This window comes from Accipiter gentilis, chromosome 5 (genome assembly GCF_929443795.1).
Source record: "Accipiter gentilis chromosome 5, bAccGen1.1, whole genome shotgun sequence".
In the NCBI taxonomy this organism is placed as follows: domain Eukaryota; kingdom Metazoa; phylum Chordata; class Aves; order Accipitriformes; family Accipitridae; genus Astur; species Astur gentilis.
This window is the reverse complement of record NC_064884.1, coordinates 40963761-40979197: the sequence shown is the minus strand read 5'-3', so window position 1 is coordinate 40979197 and position 15437 is coordinate 40963761. Positions and strand designations below refer to the sequence as shown.

At 55.9% G+C, this 15437-nt stretch overlaps 3 protein-coding genes across 3 annotated transcripts; 2 read left to right on the top strand and 1 right to left on the bottom strand.

The window, feature by feature from the left end:
* Window positions 1–3180: 3180 nt before the first annotated feature.
* LOC126038947 (feather keratin 1-like) lies at window positions 3181–3842 on the top strand. The gene is made up of 2 exons (XM_049801406.1): window positions 3181–3252; window positions 3534–3842. Exon 2 carries the CDS (start codon window positions 3537–3539, stop codon window positions 3840–3842), a length of 306 nt encoding a protein of 101 aa, XP_049657363.1. The 5' UTR covers window positions 3181–3252; window positions 3534–3536.
* A 4377-nt stretch (window positions 3843–8219) lies between these two features.
* Window positions 8220–8993, bottom strand: LOC126038946 (feather keratin 1-like). Its single transcript, XM_049801404.1, has 2 exons — window positions 8922–8993; window positions 8220–8528 (listed from the first exon to the last, which is right to left on the bottom strand). Exon 2 carries the CDS (start codon window positions 8523–8525, stop codon window positions 8220–8222), a length of 306 nt encoding a protein of 101 aa, XP_049657361.1. The 5' UTR covers window positions 8526–8528; window positions 8922–8993.
* Window positions 8994–14290: 5297 nt separating this feature from the next.
* Window positions 14291–14952, top strand: LOC126038945 (feather keratin 1-like). Its single transcript, XM_049801403.1, has 2 exons — window positions 14291–14362; window positions 14644–14952. The coding sequence occupies exon 2, from the start codon at window positions 14647–14649 to the stop codon at window positions 14950–14952; it is 306 nt and encodes a 101-aa protein (XP_049657360.1). The 5' UTR covers window positions 14291–14362; window positions 14644–14646.
* The last annotated feature ends 485 nt before the right edge of the window (window positions 14953–15437 follow it).

The window sequence follows — 15437 nt, the reverse complement described above, 5'->3', positions numbered from 1 at the left end:
GCTCAAGGCACGCTGAGCTTTGACTTTCCTAACAGCATCCCAACATGCCTAGGAGTTATTTCCAAATTCCTCCTTTGCAGCTCGTCCCTCCTTACAACTCAGGACGCTGCCTTTTGACGATGGTGCTCTGCCTTGAGTACCCCCCTTAGCCAGAGCTGGTCTGCCGAGACATCTGTTTGTTTTCCTGTGCACTGGGCTGGAGCATTCTTGCGCTTGGACCATGAGGTGCCTAAGGCACTGCCAGCTCTTCTGAGCTCTTTTGTGCTTCACAGCTGCCTCCGCGGCATCCGACCTACCAGCTGCCTGGCTAGGCCAAAGTCAGCGTGCCTGAAGTCCAGGGGCCGTACTCTGCTCCTCGCTTTCCTCCCTGCCATCAGGTCGTGAACTCCACTGCTTCTCAGGTGTGACAACCACGCCTGCCCTTGATTCCAATGTTCCCAACCAGTTCTTCCCTCTGTGGGGCAGCTGTGCAGCACCCGTCTTTTGCCCATGACAGAATCGCAGGATCGCTGAGGTTGGAAGGGACCTCTGGAGATCGTCTAGTCCAACCGCCCCTGCTCAAAGCACGGTCAGCCTTTGGAGGATGCTCAGGGCCAAGTCCTGTCAAGCTCTGCATACCTACAAGGATGGAGAAACCACAACGTGTCCGTGGCAACCCCATCCAGTACGTGACCACCCTCACACTAACAAAGTCTTTTCTTATGTTTTTGTGGGATTTCCCATAGTTCAATATGTGCCTATCACCTCTTGCCCCTTCACCGCATAGGACTCAGGACAGTCTGACTCTATGTTCTTGACTCCCTCCCATCAGCTCCTTTATGCATTGCTAAGAGGCGTGCCGCGGGGCCTTCACTCCTCCAGGCTGAACAACCCCACCTCTCACAGCCCCTCCTGCCTCAGGGGCTCCAGTTGCTTCGTGGGCTCTGTGACCCTTTGCCGGACTCGTGCAAGTATGGCGTGTAGTTTGAGTTTGTGTGGAGGGTTTTAGTAGCGGGCGAGGAGCTGCAGGGTTGGCTCCCATGAGAAGCTCCTAGATGATTCCCCAGCTCCAAGGTGTACCCACCTCTGACCAAGGCCGACCCAATCAGTGATGGTGGTAGTGCCTCTGGGATAACATATTTAAGAAGGGGAACCAACAGTGGGGGAGGAGATTGGAATGTGAGAGAAACCCTGTGCAGATACCAAGGTCAGTGAAGAAGGAGGGGGAGGAGGTGACGGCCCTGCGGCCCATGGTGAGACAGCAGGCTGTCCCCCTGCAGCCCGTGGAGGTGAGTGGGGAAGCAGATGCCCACTTGCAGCCCGTGGAGATCCCAATGCTGGAGCAGTTGGATGCCCCCGAAGATGGCCGTGACTCCATGGGAAAGCCCACGCTGCAGCAGCCTGTGACTGAAGAAACGACCCATGCCCGAGAAGTTCGTGAAGGACTGCAGCCCGTGTTAGACTCAACTGGAGAAGTTTGCGAAGCACTCTCTCCTGTGGGAGGGACCCCACGCTGGAGCAGGGGAAGAGTGTGAGGAGTCCTCCCCCCGCAGAGGAAGGACCGGCAGAGACATATGTGTGGCAAACTGACTGCAACGCCCATTCCCCGTCCCCCTGTGCTGCGGGGGTGGACGTAGAGAAAACCGGGAGTGGAGTTGAGCCGGGAAGGAGGGAGGGGTGGGGGGAAGATGTTCTAAGGTTTGGGTTTACTTCTCAGTATGCTTGTTTTGGTTTGATTTGTAGTAAGTGAAATTGATGTTGTTTCTTCCCCAAGTTGAGCCTGTCTTTTGCCCGTGACCGTAAGCGGCGAGTGATCCCTCCCTCTCCTTGTCTCGACCCACGAGCTTTTCTTTATATTTTCTCCTCATCCCACCGGGGCCACGGCACGGGCGGAGTGAGCGAGCGGCTTCGTGCTGCTTTGATACCGACTGAGCTTGAACCACGACACCGTGCATCTCTCACACCGGGGAACCACAAACTCGACGCTCTTTGCGGCAGTTGTGGTCTCAGCACTGTTGAGCAGAGAAGAGGGATCACCTTCCGTGACCTGATGGCAAACCCCTTCCTAATGCAGCCCAGGATGCTTTCAAATGCCATTTCTGCAAGGGTGCAGGCCTGCCTCACGGTGTCCAGCGGGACCCACGTCCTCCGCTGCAAAGCTGTTTGGCAGCCCATCGGCCCCAGCCTGTAGTAGTGCAGGAGGTTCTTCCTCCCCCACTGCAGGACTTTGCAGAAAGGGGCTTAAACGTTATTGGCCCCAGGCTGGGCCCCTGCAGTGCACCAGGAGTGAGTGTCTGCCAGCTGGACTTGGTGCTGCTCATCACAACCCTTGCAGTCCAGCAGCCATGCCAGATTTCAATCCCCTGCACTGCCCTCTTCCCCAGCCCGTATTTCGTTAGTTGGTCTCTCAGGATTGTGTCCTGGTTTCGGCTGGAATAAAGTTAATTTTCTTCCCGGCAGCTGGTATAGTGTTGTGGTTTGGATTTGGGATGACCGATAATGGTGATAACGCACTGGTGTCTCCGTCGTTGCTAAGCAGTGCTTATACTAAGTATGCTGCTGACCTACCTGGAAGAAGACTTTCTTGTTGCCCTCCACGTGCTTTGCCTGATTCAACGCCAGGCGGGCTTTGATTTTGCTAACACCAACCCCGCATACGCAGACAGCCTGGCAAATGTCCTCCCCAGAGCAAAGGGCATCGAGAGGAAGACAGCCGAAACCTTTGGCACGGCCTGGCTGCCTGGAGATGCCACAGCTAGTGACCGCTGGAGCGAGCTGAGAGAGAGGGAGGAGAGAGAAGCACGTGGCATGTCCTTAGAAAGAGCAGCCTTTGGGTGCTCTGCTGACGTGTGCAGCAGCAGGCAGAGCCGGGCCTCTTCCTGCAAAGGGAGTTGCAATCAATCGCACTTCACTGCCCCAAGCCAAGATCCCCTGCCTGCACAGGACCCCTCCAGCACGTGGGAGGCATCTTCTGCCCAAATTGACGCAGCCCTGCCCGGGATATCCTTGGGAGTCTCCTGCCGGCACATGAAAGGAGCCTGCATGGCAGACCAAGCAAGTCAGAAATGAGGAAGCGAAATGGCAGCGTTGACGGAAACAAAAACACCACCTGTGCCATTAGGTAGGATATTTTGCTTTGGAGGTGAGTCTGTTGGAAAATTACTGCCCGCGTGCAGTGACTGTGGGCCTGGGGCGGTGCAGGAGCAGTATAAAAGTGGGCCCTTCTCCTCTCTCTCTCATCCACTCCTCTCGCCTCCATCTCCTTGGGAAAAAGGTGAGTACGAAGGCCTAATTCCAACTCCGCATCCTCCTCCAGGATTTCTCAGCACACATCCTATCTCATGCTGGGTCGTGGGGCTACTTAATCATGGGAGAGGGAAGGGGGCTGAAAGTGTGGCATGGAGAGAGGCTGGGGTTTGGCTGAGGTGAGCTATGGGCTCTTGCCTCCAGCTCGTGGCTTGTCTCCCTCGTGGTGGGGTGACAGGCTGCTCCTCACCCATCTCCCCTGCTCTGTTTCCCCCTGCCCTTTCCCCCAGGTGCACCTCCGGACCCACGACATGTCCTGCTACAACCAGTGCCTGCCATGCCAGCCCTGCGGCCCGACCCCGCTGGCCAACAGCTGCAATGAGCCCTGTGTCAGGCAGTGCCAGGACTCCACCGTCGTCATCCAGCCCTCCCCCGTGGTGGTGACCCTGCCCGGCCCCATCCTCAGCTCCTTCCCACAGAACACCGCCGTGGGATCCTCCACCTCCGCTGCCGTTGGCAGCATCCTCAGCTCTGAGGGAGTGCCCATCTCCTCCGGGGGCTTTGGCCTCTCCGGCTTTGGCAGCCGCTACTGCGGCAGGAGGTGCCTCCCCTGCTAAAGCTGCTGGCGATGGCCCTGGGCAAGGCCACCAGGGACCCAGGAGATGGTACTGCACTGGGGACGGAGCATCGGCTCGTTGCTTTCAGACAGGCTGAGCAACCCCAGCAGCCCTTGCAAAAGGATGGGGCCAGCCTCAGCTCTGAGGAAGCACAGCCCTTGCCTGCCTTTCCCCTCTTGCGCTGTCTCCTTTCCCTCCCGTCTCCGTGTTCTCTTGTGCTCCCCTGGGCTGTGAGCACCACAAAGCCAGCCTAGGGAAGACCTGCTGACCCTGCACCCTCTGTGGGGCAGGCAGATGGACACTTGGCAGCATCTCCGGCACAACCATGGGGCACAGATTCTTTTCTGCCCCTGGTGCTCCCTGCACTGGGTCTTTGACTCAGAACAACCCCATCTCTCTCTTTTGACTCATTAAAGTTCTGCTGCATCCCATCCCATGTCTCGTTGTCATCCTTTCCCCTATAGACACTCTCCCATGATGCCCAGGGAGAGAGATGTGGCTTATTGTTGTTTCTGGGAAGGGGTTGTTGGGGGTGAATGGGCAGTGATTGGTAACAGCATTATATAGGTTCTACTTGGGATGGAGTTTAATTTTCACCATATTAGCCGTCCTACTGGTTCTTGGTAGTTGTAGCTAAAATGGTGTTGATAACACGTAAATGTGTTCTTTTTGCTGGTCAGTGTTTGCACAGCAGCAACCCTTTCTCTCCAACTCCTTCTCCAAAAGGCCAGTAGGCTGCGGGTGGGCAAGAGGTTGGGAGGAGACATAGCCAGGACAGCTGACCAAGACTGAACAAAGGGATAGTCCACACCCTATGACATCATATGCAGCAATAAACACTAAGAGAAAGGAGAAAGCGGGGTGGGGGTGGGGTCGGGGGCGGGGGCAGCAGGGAGGCATTCATTATTAAGTTGTTTGTCTTTCCAGCAACTGCTAAGCGTACTGTAACTCTGCTTCCCAGGAGTGCCTGGACATCACCTGCTGATGGGAAGTAGAGACTAAATCTTTTTGCACGCTTTGCTTTTCTTCATTAAACTACCCATATCTCAACTCCGGTTTTTTTTCATCTTATTTTGCCCGCCCTTTCTTGATGAGGAAGGAGAGTGGTAGAACACCTTGGTGGGCAGCTGGTGGCCAGACAATATCAAGTCACCACGGTCTTGTTGGTGCTTAACATGGGGCTCAAGACAATGGCAGTTTTGAACTGAGCATGCTATAGCTGTAGTAGTTACTAATTGTCTGGCCTCTGTGCAGGTCAGGGAGTTTGCTTGCTGCACTACTTATCTCTTTATTTGGCTGAGCTTGGGAACTTGTTAATAGAACCAAAGGCCATGTGGTTTGCCCTGGCATTCATGCCCTTACTGTGCTGGGAGAGCTGTCTTGTGGAGAGGATGAGGGAATACACCTCCCTCTTCCCATCTGGGACTGATGTGGGTTGTTTTGTTGTGCAGGCTCCCGAGGTCCTTGTCCACCCTTACGTGAGGTGTTTAATACTACTAATTAACCTGTTGGCCTACTATGGCTTTTGTGGCATCTGGTGTCATGCTGGCAAAAGAAGAGACAACTTTTGGGTGAGGCAACAGTGAAACACGCCCTGCCATGGCCGGTCCCTGGGGGGCAGCTTTTAGCACTGTATTGGAGCTTGACCTGTGCCTATCGAGCCACGATTCAGTATTATCAGAGGACAGTGGTTAAGACAGGGACCCAAACTACCTCTGCAAATGTCACGATTCAGCCAGGGATCCAAACTACATGTAAGAACGTGGTAGTTGAGGCAGAGACCCAAAACACATCTGAGAACACCAGATATAGAGACACAAACACCACCTACAGTAATCGCTCCAGTAGTGAAAAAGAAATAGTGGACAAGGAGGTGAATGGGTCCATATCATTGATTAGTAAGGGAGTGGGGAGGAGGCAGAGTCTGACTGGGAAGCCAGTCCTTCAGCAAAGAAATGGAGGAAGATGTGAGAGAAATCACTCAGTCACTCAAGAGATGGAAAGTACCTCATCCCCGACCTCAAGAGAACTTTGAGAGATGTGTAAAGATTACAGGCACCTGCCAGGTGAGTGGATTACTGCCTGGCAACTCCAAAGCTGGGAGAGTGGGGCCAACAGTCAGGAATTGGAAGGTAAGGAAGCTCAGCAGATGAGATACCTCGCTAGGGACTGGGGAGTTGACAGTGGAATTGGAAAAGAGGCAATGAATTGCAGTCTCTGGAGGTGTCTCCTGTCCAGTGTGAGGGCAAGATATCTGTTCAAGCGTCGTGGTTTAACCCCAGCCAGCAAACAAGCACCATGCAACCATTTGCCTACTCCCTACTCCCCGCAGTGGGATGGGGAGAGAATCAGAAAGAAAAAAAGTAAAACTCATGGGTTGAGATAAGAACAGTTTAAGAGGACAGAAAGGAAGAAACTAATAATGATAATAATAACAGTGCCAATAATAATAATAATAATAATAATAATAATAATAAAAAAAGGGTTGGAATCTACAAGTGATGCACAATGCAATTGCTCACCACCCACCAACTGACGCCCAGTTAATTTCCGAGCGGAGATCCCCCTAGCCCCACTACTGCCAGTTTATATACTAGACGTGACGTCCCATGGTATGGAATACCCTGTTAGCCAGTTTGGATCAGCTGTCCTGGCTGTGTCCCCTCCCAACGTCTTGTGCCCCTCCAGCCTTCTTGCTGGCTGGGCCTGAGAAGCTGAAAAATCCTTGAGTTAGTCTAAACATTACTTAGCAACAACTGAAAACATCAGTGTGTTATCAACATTTGTCTCATACTGAACCCAAACCACAGCACTATACTAGCTACTAGGAAGACAATTAACTCTATCCCAGCTGAAACCAGGACATCAAGGAAGATCTTGTGATTTAGCAAGGAAGGTCGACTGCTGTTTAGGAAGGCATCGAGTACCTGAGAGAATTAGTGGTGCTGGAATTCATCTATGGTGACCTCGATGACAACAGGGTCTCCAAATGTCTAGATAATGCCCTGTGTATACGGGCCATGTGAGAAAGTTTGTCCAGAATGCACCAGTGTCACATTCTAACAGCTTGGCAGCAACATATTGCCCAGATCTTGATACAGCAACTGTGGAGAGAGCATCTTCCTGCCTCTGAAATTTTGAAGAAAATCTCTCTCCCTTCCTGTCCCCACAGGCCAGCACCTCAGCTTTGAGGGGTGCCCCATGGAGCCAGGTCTCTCCCACCATGGTCAGTGGGAAAGGGACCCCCAAGACCATGCTGTGTGGCCCTCTCTGGGTCCTCCTGCATGACTGGGAGAGGACTGAGGAAATGGGATGGTGAGTCCACCTTTAAGCTGGAAGCCTGTGTATGCAAACTGAGGGGCAAGACAGCTGCTAAGGAGGAGCTGTGTAAGAAGGCTGTCAGTTTAGTTGCCCCATCATGGGGGGCAATAAAGGAGAAGTGTTTGAGAAGGGGAAAAGAACAATTCCAATTCTTCTGAAAGGTGGATTGGGCATAAAAAAAAGCAAGGTCAAAGGACCTGCACAGGAGATGCAGTTCTTGGGAGTAAAAAGGCAGGGTGGATGTTGTCACATCACCATGGATGTGATCAATACAATAAAACTGTACCCTCACCAATCTGCGGGCAAGACAATGTTAACCCACCACAAGAAAGATTTTTAACCGGCTCTGCATGGTCCTTCCCTCTGTGAACACTGAAGCAGCAATGGTGAGGAGAGCATTGCCCTGGGGAAGCTTGGGGTGCATTAGGCACATGGGGAGCCTTCACCATTCCCAAAGGCAGGGGAGGGTGAACCCGTGCATAACTATGCATACTCAATGCAAGCCTGTGTCACTGCACAACCATCCTCAAGAACACCTTCCCAGAAGCATCCCCGAGGAACAACTCTCTCCCTGGGCATCTTGGGAGAGATTTTCCAGGGGAAAAGATGACACAGAGGCATGGGCTGGGATGCAGCAGAACTTTAATGAGTCAAAAGAGGGAGATGGGGTTGTTCTGAGTCAAAGACCCAGTGCAGGGAGCACCAGGGGCAGAAAAGAATCTGTGCCCCATGGTTGTGCCGGAGATGCTGCCAAGTGTCCATCTGCCTGCCCCACAGAGGGTGCAGGGTCAGCAGGTCTTCCCTAGGCTGGCTTTGTGGTGCTCACAGCCCAGGGGAGCACAAGAGAACACGGAGACGGGAGGGAAAGGAGGCAGTGCAAGAGGGGAAAGGCAGGCAAGGGCTGTGCTTCCTCAGAGCTGAGGCTGGCCCCGTCCTTTTGCAAGGGCTGCTGGGGTTGCTCAGCCTGTCTGAAAGCAACGAGCCGATGCTCTGTCCCCAGTGCAGTACCGTCTCCTGGGTCCCTGGTGGCCTTGCCCAGGGCCATCGCCAGCAGCTTTAGCAGGGGAGGCACCTCCTGCCGCAGTAGCGGCTGCCAAAGCCGGAGAGGCCAAAGCCCCCGGAGGAGATGGGCACTCCCTCAGAGCTGAGGATGCTGCCAACAGCAGCGGAGGTGGAGGATCCCACGGCGGTGTTCTGTGGGAAGGAGCTGAGGATGGGGCCGGGCAGGGTCACCACCACGGGGGAGGGCTGGATGACGACGGTGGAGTCCTGGCACTGCCTGACACAGGGCTCATTGCAGCTGTTGGCCAGCGGGGTCGGGCCGCAGGGCTGGCAGGGCAGGCACTGGTTGTAGCAGGACATGTCGTAGGTCCGGAGGTGCACCTGGGGGAAAGGGCAGGGGGAAGCAGAGCAGGGGAGATGGGTGAGGAGCAGCCTGTCACCCCACCGCAAGGGAGCCAAATCACACACTGGAGGCGAGAGACAGAGGTGCTGTAGAGATGTTCACAGGTTGCTCCTTCTCCTCATCCCAGAAGAGCCCTGCCAGGAGCGACTAAGCCCAGGGAGGTCCCCGCCTAGCCCATGGCTCAATGGACACCCCAGCCAAGACCCAACCACTCTCCATGCCGTAACTTCTACCCCCTTCCCTCTCCCATGGCAAGCAGCTCTAAGACCCAGCACGGCACAAAGAGGCAGGTATGTGCTGAGAAATGACAGAGGAGGAGGCCGAGTAGGAGGAGAAAGGGCTCCAGACTCACCTTGTTCCCAAGGAGATGGAGGCGACAGGAGCGGATGAGAGAGAGAGGAGAAGGGCCCACTTTTATACTGCTCCTGCACCGCCCCAGGCTCACAGTCACTGCGCACGGGCAGTAATTTTCCAACAGATTCACCTCCAAAGCAAAATACCCTACCTAATGGCACAGGTTGTGTTTTGCTTTCCGTCAACGCTGCCATTTCGCTTCCTCATTTCTGACACACCCATGAGGCCACAGAGGTTCCTGTCAAATACCAGGATGAGAGGCCCAAGGATCTCCTGGGCAGGAACACAGCAGTACAGGCAGGAGATGTGCCCCCGTGTGCTGGAAGGGTCCATGCCGATAGGGGACATCGGTCTGGGGAAATCTGGTGACCTTGTTTACAACCCTCCTTGCATGTGTGCATATCCTCCCGCCAATGCAGTCCTCCTCTGGGTGCCCAAAGGCTCCTGTGACTGAGGACATGCCGCACCCTTCTCCCACCCTGACTGCCTCCACGCTCGCTCCAGCAGCCACTGGTCATTGACCCAACTGGCAGGTGGGCTACCCTACTGTTTTCAAGTGCCTTCACCCAAGGAAAGCTTCTCCTTCTGGGGAGACATTTGACAGTTTGTTTGGCAAAGTCGTCCCCTCTCATGGCAGCCTCTGGGGCTCACCCCCCCAGCGCTGTCAGCAGGCTTGCGGAAGGAAAACTTTGCCCTCCCGCACCACCCGATTCCTCAACAAGCCCTGTGGAGTCGGGTCCGTCCTCACAAACAAATGGGTGTGTTGGGGCTCAGGACAGCGCCTTGTTCCTCCCACTCTCCACCATGCACTTTGGTCGCACGCTTTAGAAACTGACCTGCAGGAGACACAGGCCTGGCCACTTTTCCAAAACACACTGACCATACTGCGACCACCCCCGAGCTGTGGGAGTGCTGGCAAGAAGGTCATGCTGAGGGCAATGGCCCTCCAGCGTCTCCCTGGAGCTGTGTACTTGGGCACAAGCCCAGTGCTCGGACATGGTTTTCCAGGGGCAGGGATGGAACCGCCCTGCCTGCAGGGGAATTCAGCCCTGCATGGGACATGGCCCGCAGACAGCACGCGCTCCCAGCTTGGCCTCACGCCAAGAGGCTGACACACGGTCAACCCAAAATTAGAGCGTGACTCGCCATGGGTAGGGAGAGTCTATCCCAGGCAGCTTGGCTAGTGAAGGCATTCCCTTGCCCTCCTGCGGCGCGTCCCAGCTGCCTCCGTGGCTGCAGGGCAGGGAAGTGCATCACCTCCTTGATGTAGTCTGAGAGCTGGTTTTGCACCCAGGGCCCTTCTGAGCACATCCCCTCCCTCAGCATCCCCAGGTGCATAGCACTGCGGGGTCCTGCCAGCCCTCGCTCGTTGGGGAACTGGGGGAAGTTTCCCTACATCTCCAGCGGTGCTGGGTTGTGCTGCAAGCTGAGGAGGCCTGTGGGGCATGGGAAGCAAGGCATGCTGAAGCACTAATGCCATGAGAGGACATATTGCCGGGGACCCAGGGAAGAGTCCCAGCTGCTGTGGACATGTTTTTGGCAACCCTTTCTTTCCCTCCACGGAGCATTCCGGAGAGCTTCTCGCCACAGCCCAGTCTCTTTGGCCAGGAAGATGAGGCCTGTCCGTCCACCCTCCATGCCTCTCCCCAAGGCTGACCCTGCCCCCGCCGGCAGATCTGCCCAGAGGAGGTTCAAGGGCTCTAAAGTAGCATAGTTCAGTCCCCCGTCTGCACTTAAGCAAGAGGTTCTTCCCTTCCCGGTGCAGGACTTGCCATCTGACCTTCCTGAGGGCAATGAGGCTCCTGCGGCCCAGCCCTCCAGCTGGTCTACCTCTCCCCTGACAGCACTGCTGCCCTGGAGCACGTCACCTGGCTTCTATGGGTTGCCTTTTCTCAGGCGGTCCTTGATTTGAAGCCCACCCACTGCTGGGAGGGCCCTGCCTCCTTCCTTCAACTCTTTCAGAGGGCACATTGGCCCGGGAGAACTTGTACATAACGAGTGACAGAGAGAAGGCCTGGGCTCCCCCCAGACTGCTCTCTGTCCACTCTTCAGGAAATCAGCCGCCCCAGTCAGAAGTGGGCCCGCTTCTTCCTCCGTCACTCTGTGGCTACTCTTGCAGGTGTTGATCTTGCTCTTGATGCTTGCTGCCTGTTGCTCTTCACGTCCCTTGCAAGGCTCAAGGCACGCTGAGCTTTGACTTTCCTAATAGCATCCCAACATGCCTAGGAGTTATTTCCAAATTCCTCCTTTGCAGCTCGTCCCTCCTTACAACTCAGGACGCTGCCTTTTGACGATGGTGCTCTGCCTTGAGTACCCCCCTTAGCCAGAGCTGGTCTGCCGAGACATCTGTTTGTTTTCCTGTGCACTGGGCTGGAGCATTCTTGCGCTTGGACCATGAGGTGCCTAAGGCACTGCCAGCTCTTCTGAGCTCTTTTGTGCTTCACAGCTGCCTCCGCGGCATCCGACCTACCAGCTGCCTGGCTAGGCCAAAGTCAGCGTGCCTGAAGTCCAGGGGCCGTACTCTGCTCCTCGCTTTCCTCCCTGCCATCAGGTCGTGAACTCCACTGCTTCTCAGGTGTGACAACCACGCCTGCCCTTGATTCCAATGTTCCCAACCAGTTCTTCCCTCTGTGGGGCAGCTGTGCAGCACCCGTCTTTTGCCCATGACAGAATCGCAGGATCGCTGAGGTTGGAAGGGACCTCTGGAGATCGTCTAGTCCAACCGCCCCTGCTCAAAGCACGGTCAGCCTTTGGAGGATGCTCAGGGCCAAGTCCTGTCAAGCTCTGCATACCTACAAGGATGGAGAAACCACAACGTGTCCGTGGCAACCCCATCCAGTACGTGACCACCCTCACACTAACAAAGTCTTTTCTTATGTTTTTGTGGGATTTCCCATAGTTCAATATGTGCCTATCACCTCTTGCCCCTTCACCGCATAGGACTCAGGACAGTCTGACTCTATGTTCTTGACTCCCTCCCATCAGCTCCTTTACGCATTGCTAAGAGGCGTGCCGCGGGGCCTTCGCTCCTCCAGGCTGAACAACCCCACCTCTCACAGCCCCTCCTGCCTCAGGGGCTCCAGTTGCTTCGTGGGCTCCGTGACCCTTTGCCGGACTCGTGCAAGTATGGCGTGTAGTTTGGGTTTGTGTGGAGGGTTTTAGTAGCGGGGGAGGGGCTGCAGGGTTGGCTCCCATGAGAAGCTCCTAGATGATTCCCCAGCCCCAAGGTGGCCCCGCCTCTGACCAAGGCCGACCCAATCAGTGATGGTGGTAGCGCCTCTGGGATAACATATTTAAGAAGGGGAACCTACAGTGGGGGAGGAGATTGGAATGTGAGAGAAACCCCTGTGCAGATACCAAGGTCAGTGAAAAAGGAGGGGGAGGAGGTGACAGCCCTGCGGCCCATGGTAAGACAGCAGGCTGTCCCCCTGCAGCACGTGGAGGTGAGTGGGGAAGCAGATGCCCACTTGCAGCCCGTGGAGATCCCAATGCTGGAGCAGTTGGATGCCCCCGAACATGGCCGTGACTCCATGGGAAAGCCCACGCTGCAGCAGCCTGTGACTGAAGATCAGTCCGCGGAAATGACCCATGCCCGAGAAGTTCGTGAAGGACTGCAGCCCGTGTTAGACTCAACTGGAGAAGTTTGCGAAGTACTCTCTCCCGTGGGAGGGACCCCACGCTGGAGCAGGGGAAGAGTGTGAGGAGTCCTCCCCCCGCAGAGGAATGACCGGCAGAGACATATGTGTGGCAAACTGACTGCAACGCCCATTCCCCGTCCCCCTGTGCCGCGGGGATAGGACGTAGAGAAAACCGGGAGCGGAGTTGAGCCGGGAAGGAGGGAGGGGTGGGGGGAAGACGTTCTAAGGTTTGGGTTTACTTCTCAGTATGCTTGTTTTGGTTTGATTTGTAGTAAGTGAAATTGATGTTGTTTCTTCCCCAAGTTGAGCCTGTCTTTTGCCCGTGACCGTAAGCGGCGAGTGATCCCTCCCTCTCCTTGTCTCGACCCACGAGCTTTTCTTTATATTTTCTCCTCATCCCACCGGGGCCACGGCACGGGCGGAGTGAGCGAGCGGCTTCGTGCTGCTTTGATACCGACTGAGCTTGAACCACGACACCGTGCATCTCTCACACCGGGGAGCCACAAACTCGACGCTCTTTGCGGCAGTTGTGGTCTCAGCACTGTTGAGCAGAGAAGAGGGATCACCTTCCGTGACCTGATGGCAAACCCCTTCCTAATGCAGCCCAGGATGCTTTCAAATGCCATTTCTGCAAGGGTGCAGGCCTGCCTCACGGTGTCCAGCGGGACCCACGTCCTCCGCTGCAAAGCTGTTTGGCAGCCCATCGGCCCCAGCCTGTAGTAGTGCAGGAGGTTCTTCCTCCCCCACTGCAGGACTTTGCAGAAAGGGGCTTAAACGTTATTGGCCCCAGGCTGGGCCCCTGCAGTGCACCAGGAGTGAGTGTCTGCCAGCTGGACTTGGTGCTGCTCATCACAACCCTTGCAGTCCAGCAGCCATGCCAGATTTCAATCCCCTGCACTGCCCTCTTCCCCAGCCCGTATTTCGTTAGTTGGTCTCTCAGGATTGTGTCCTGGTTTCGGCTGGAATAAAGTTAATTTTCTTCCCGGCAGCTGGTATAGTGCTGTGGTTTGGATTTGGGATGACCGATAATGGTGATAACGCACTGGTGTCTCCGTCGTTGCTAAGCAGTGCTTATACTAAGTATGCTGCTGACCTACCTGGAAGAAGACTTTCTTGTTGCCCTCCACGTGCTTTGCCTGATTCAACGCCAGGCGGGCTTTGATTTTGCTAACACCAACCCCGCATACGCAGACAGCCTGGCAAATGTCCTCCCCAGAGCAAAGGGCATCGAGAGGAAGACAGCCGAAACCTTTGGCACGGCCTGGCTGCCTGGAGATGCCACAGCTAGTGACCGCTGGAGCGAGCTGAGAGAGAGGGAGGAGAGAGAAGCACGTGGCACGTCCTTAGAAAGAGCAGCCTTTGGGTGCTCTGCTGACGTGTGCAGCGGCAGGCAGAGCCGGGCCTCTTCCTGCAAAGGGAGTTGCAATCAATCGCACTTCACTGCCCCAAGCCAAGATCCCCTGCCTGCACAGGACCCCTCCAGCACGTGGGAGGCATCTTCTGCCCAAATTGACGCAGCCCTGCCCGGGATATCCTTGGGAGTCTCCTGCCGGCACATGAAAGGAGCCTGCATGGCAGACCAAGCAAGTCAGAAATGAGGAAGCGAAATGGCAGCGTTGACGGAAACAAAAACACCACCTGTGCCATTAGGTAGGATATTTTGCTTTGGAGGTGAGTCTGTTGGAAAATTACTGCCCGCGTGCAGTGACTGTGGGCCTGGGGCGGTGCAGGAGCAGTATAAAAGTGGGCCCTTCTCCTCTCTCTCTCATCCACTCCTCTCGCCTCCATCTCCTTGGGAAAAAGGTGAGTACGAAGGCCTAACTCCTACTCCGCATCCTCCTCCAGGATTTCTCAGCACACATCCTATCTCATGCTGGGTTGTGGGGCTACTTAATCATGGGAGAGGGAAGGGGGCTGAAAGTGTGGCATGGAGAGAGGCTGGGGTTTGGCTGAGGTGAGCTATGGGCTCTTGCCTCCAGCTCGTGGCTTGTCTCCCTCGTGGTGGGGTGACAGGCTGCTCCTCACCCATCTCCCCTGCTCTGTTTCCCCCTGCCCTTTCCCCCAGGTGCACCTCCGGACCCACGACATGTCCTGCTACAACCAGTGCCTGCCCTGCCAGCCCTGCGGCCCGACCCCGCTGGCCAACAGCTGCAATGAGCCCTGTGTCAGGCAGTGCCAGGACTCCACCGTCGTCATCCAGCCCTCCCCCGTGGTGGTGACCCTGCCCGGCCCCATCCTCAGCTCCTTCCCACAGAACACCGCCGTGGGATCCTCCACCTCTGCTGCTGTTGGCAGCATCCTCAGCTCTGAGGGAGTGCCCATCTCCTCCGGGGGCTTTGGCCTCTCCGGCTTTGGCAGCCGCTACTGCGGCAGGAGGTGCCTCCCCTGCTAAAGCTGCTGGCGATGGCCCTGGGCAAGGCCACCAGGGACCCAGGAGACGGTACCGCACTGGGGACAGAGCATCGGCTCGTTGCTTTCAGACAGGCTGAGCAACCGCAGCAGCCCTTGCAAAAGGACGGGGCCAGCCTCAGTTCTGAGGAAGCACAGCCCTTGCCTGCCTTTCCCCTCTTGCGCTGTCTCCTTTCCCTCCCGTCTCCGTGTTCTCTTGTGCTCCCCTGGGCTGTGAGCACCACAAAGCCAGCCTAGGGAAGACCTGCTGACCCTGCACCCTCTGTGGGGCAGGCAGATGGACACTTGGCAGCATCTCCGGCACAACCATGGGGCACAGATTCTTTTCTGCCCCTGGTGCTCCCTGCACTGGGTCTTTGACTCAGAACAACCCCATCTCCCTCTTTTGACTCATTAAAGTTCTGCTGCATCCCAGCCCATGCCTCTGTGTCATCTTTTCCCCTGAAAAATCTCTCCCAAGATGCCCAG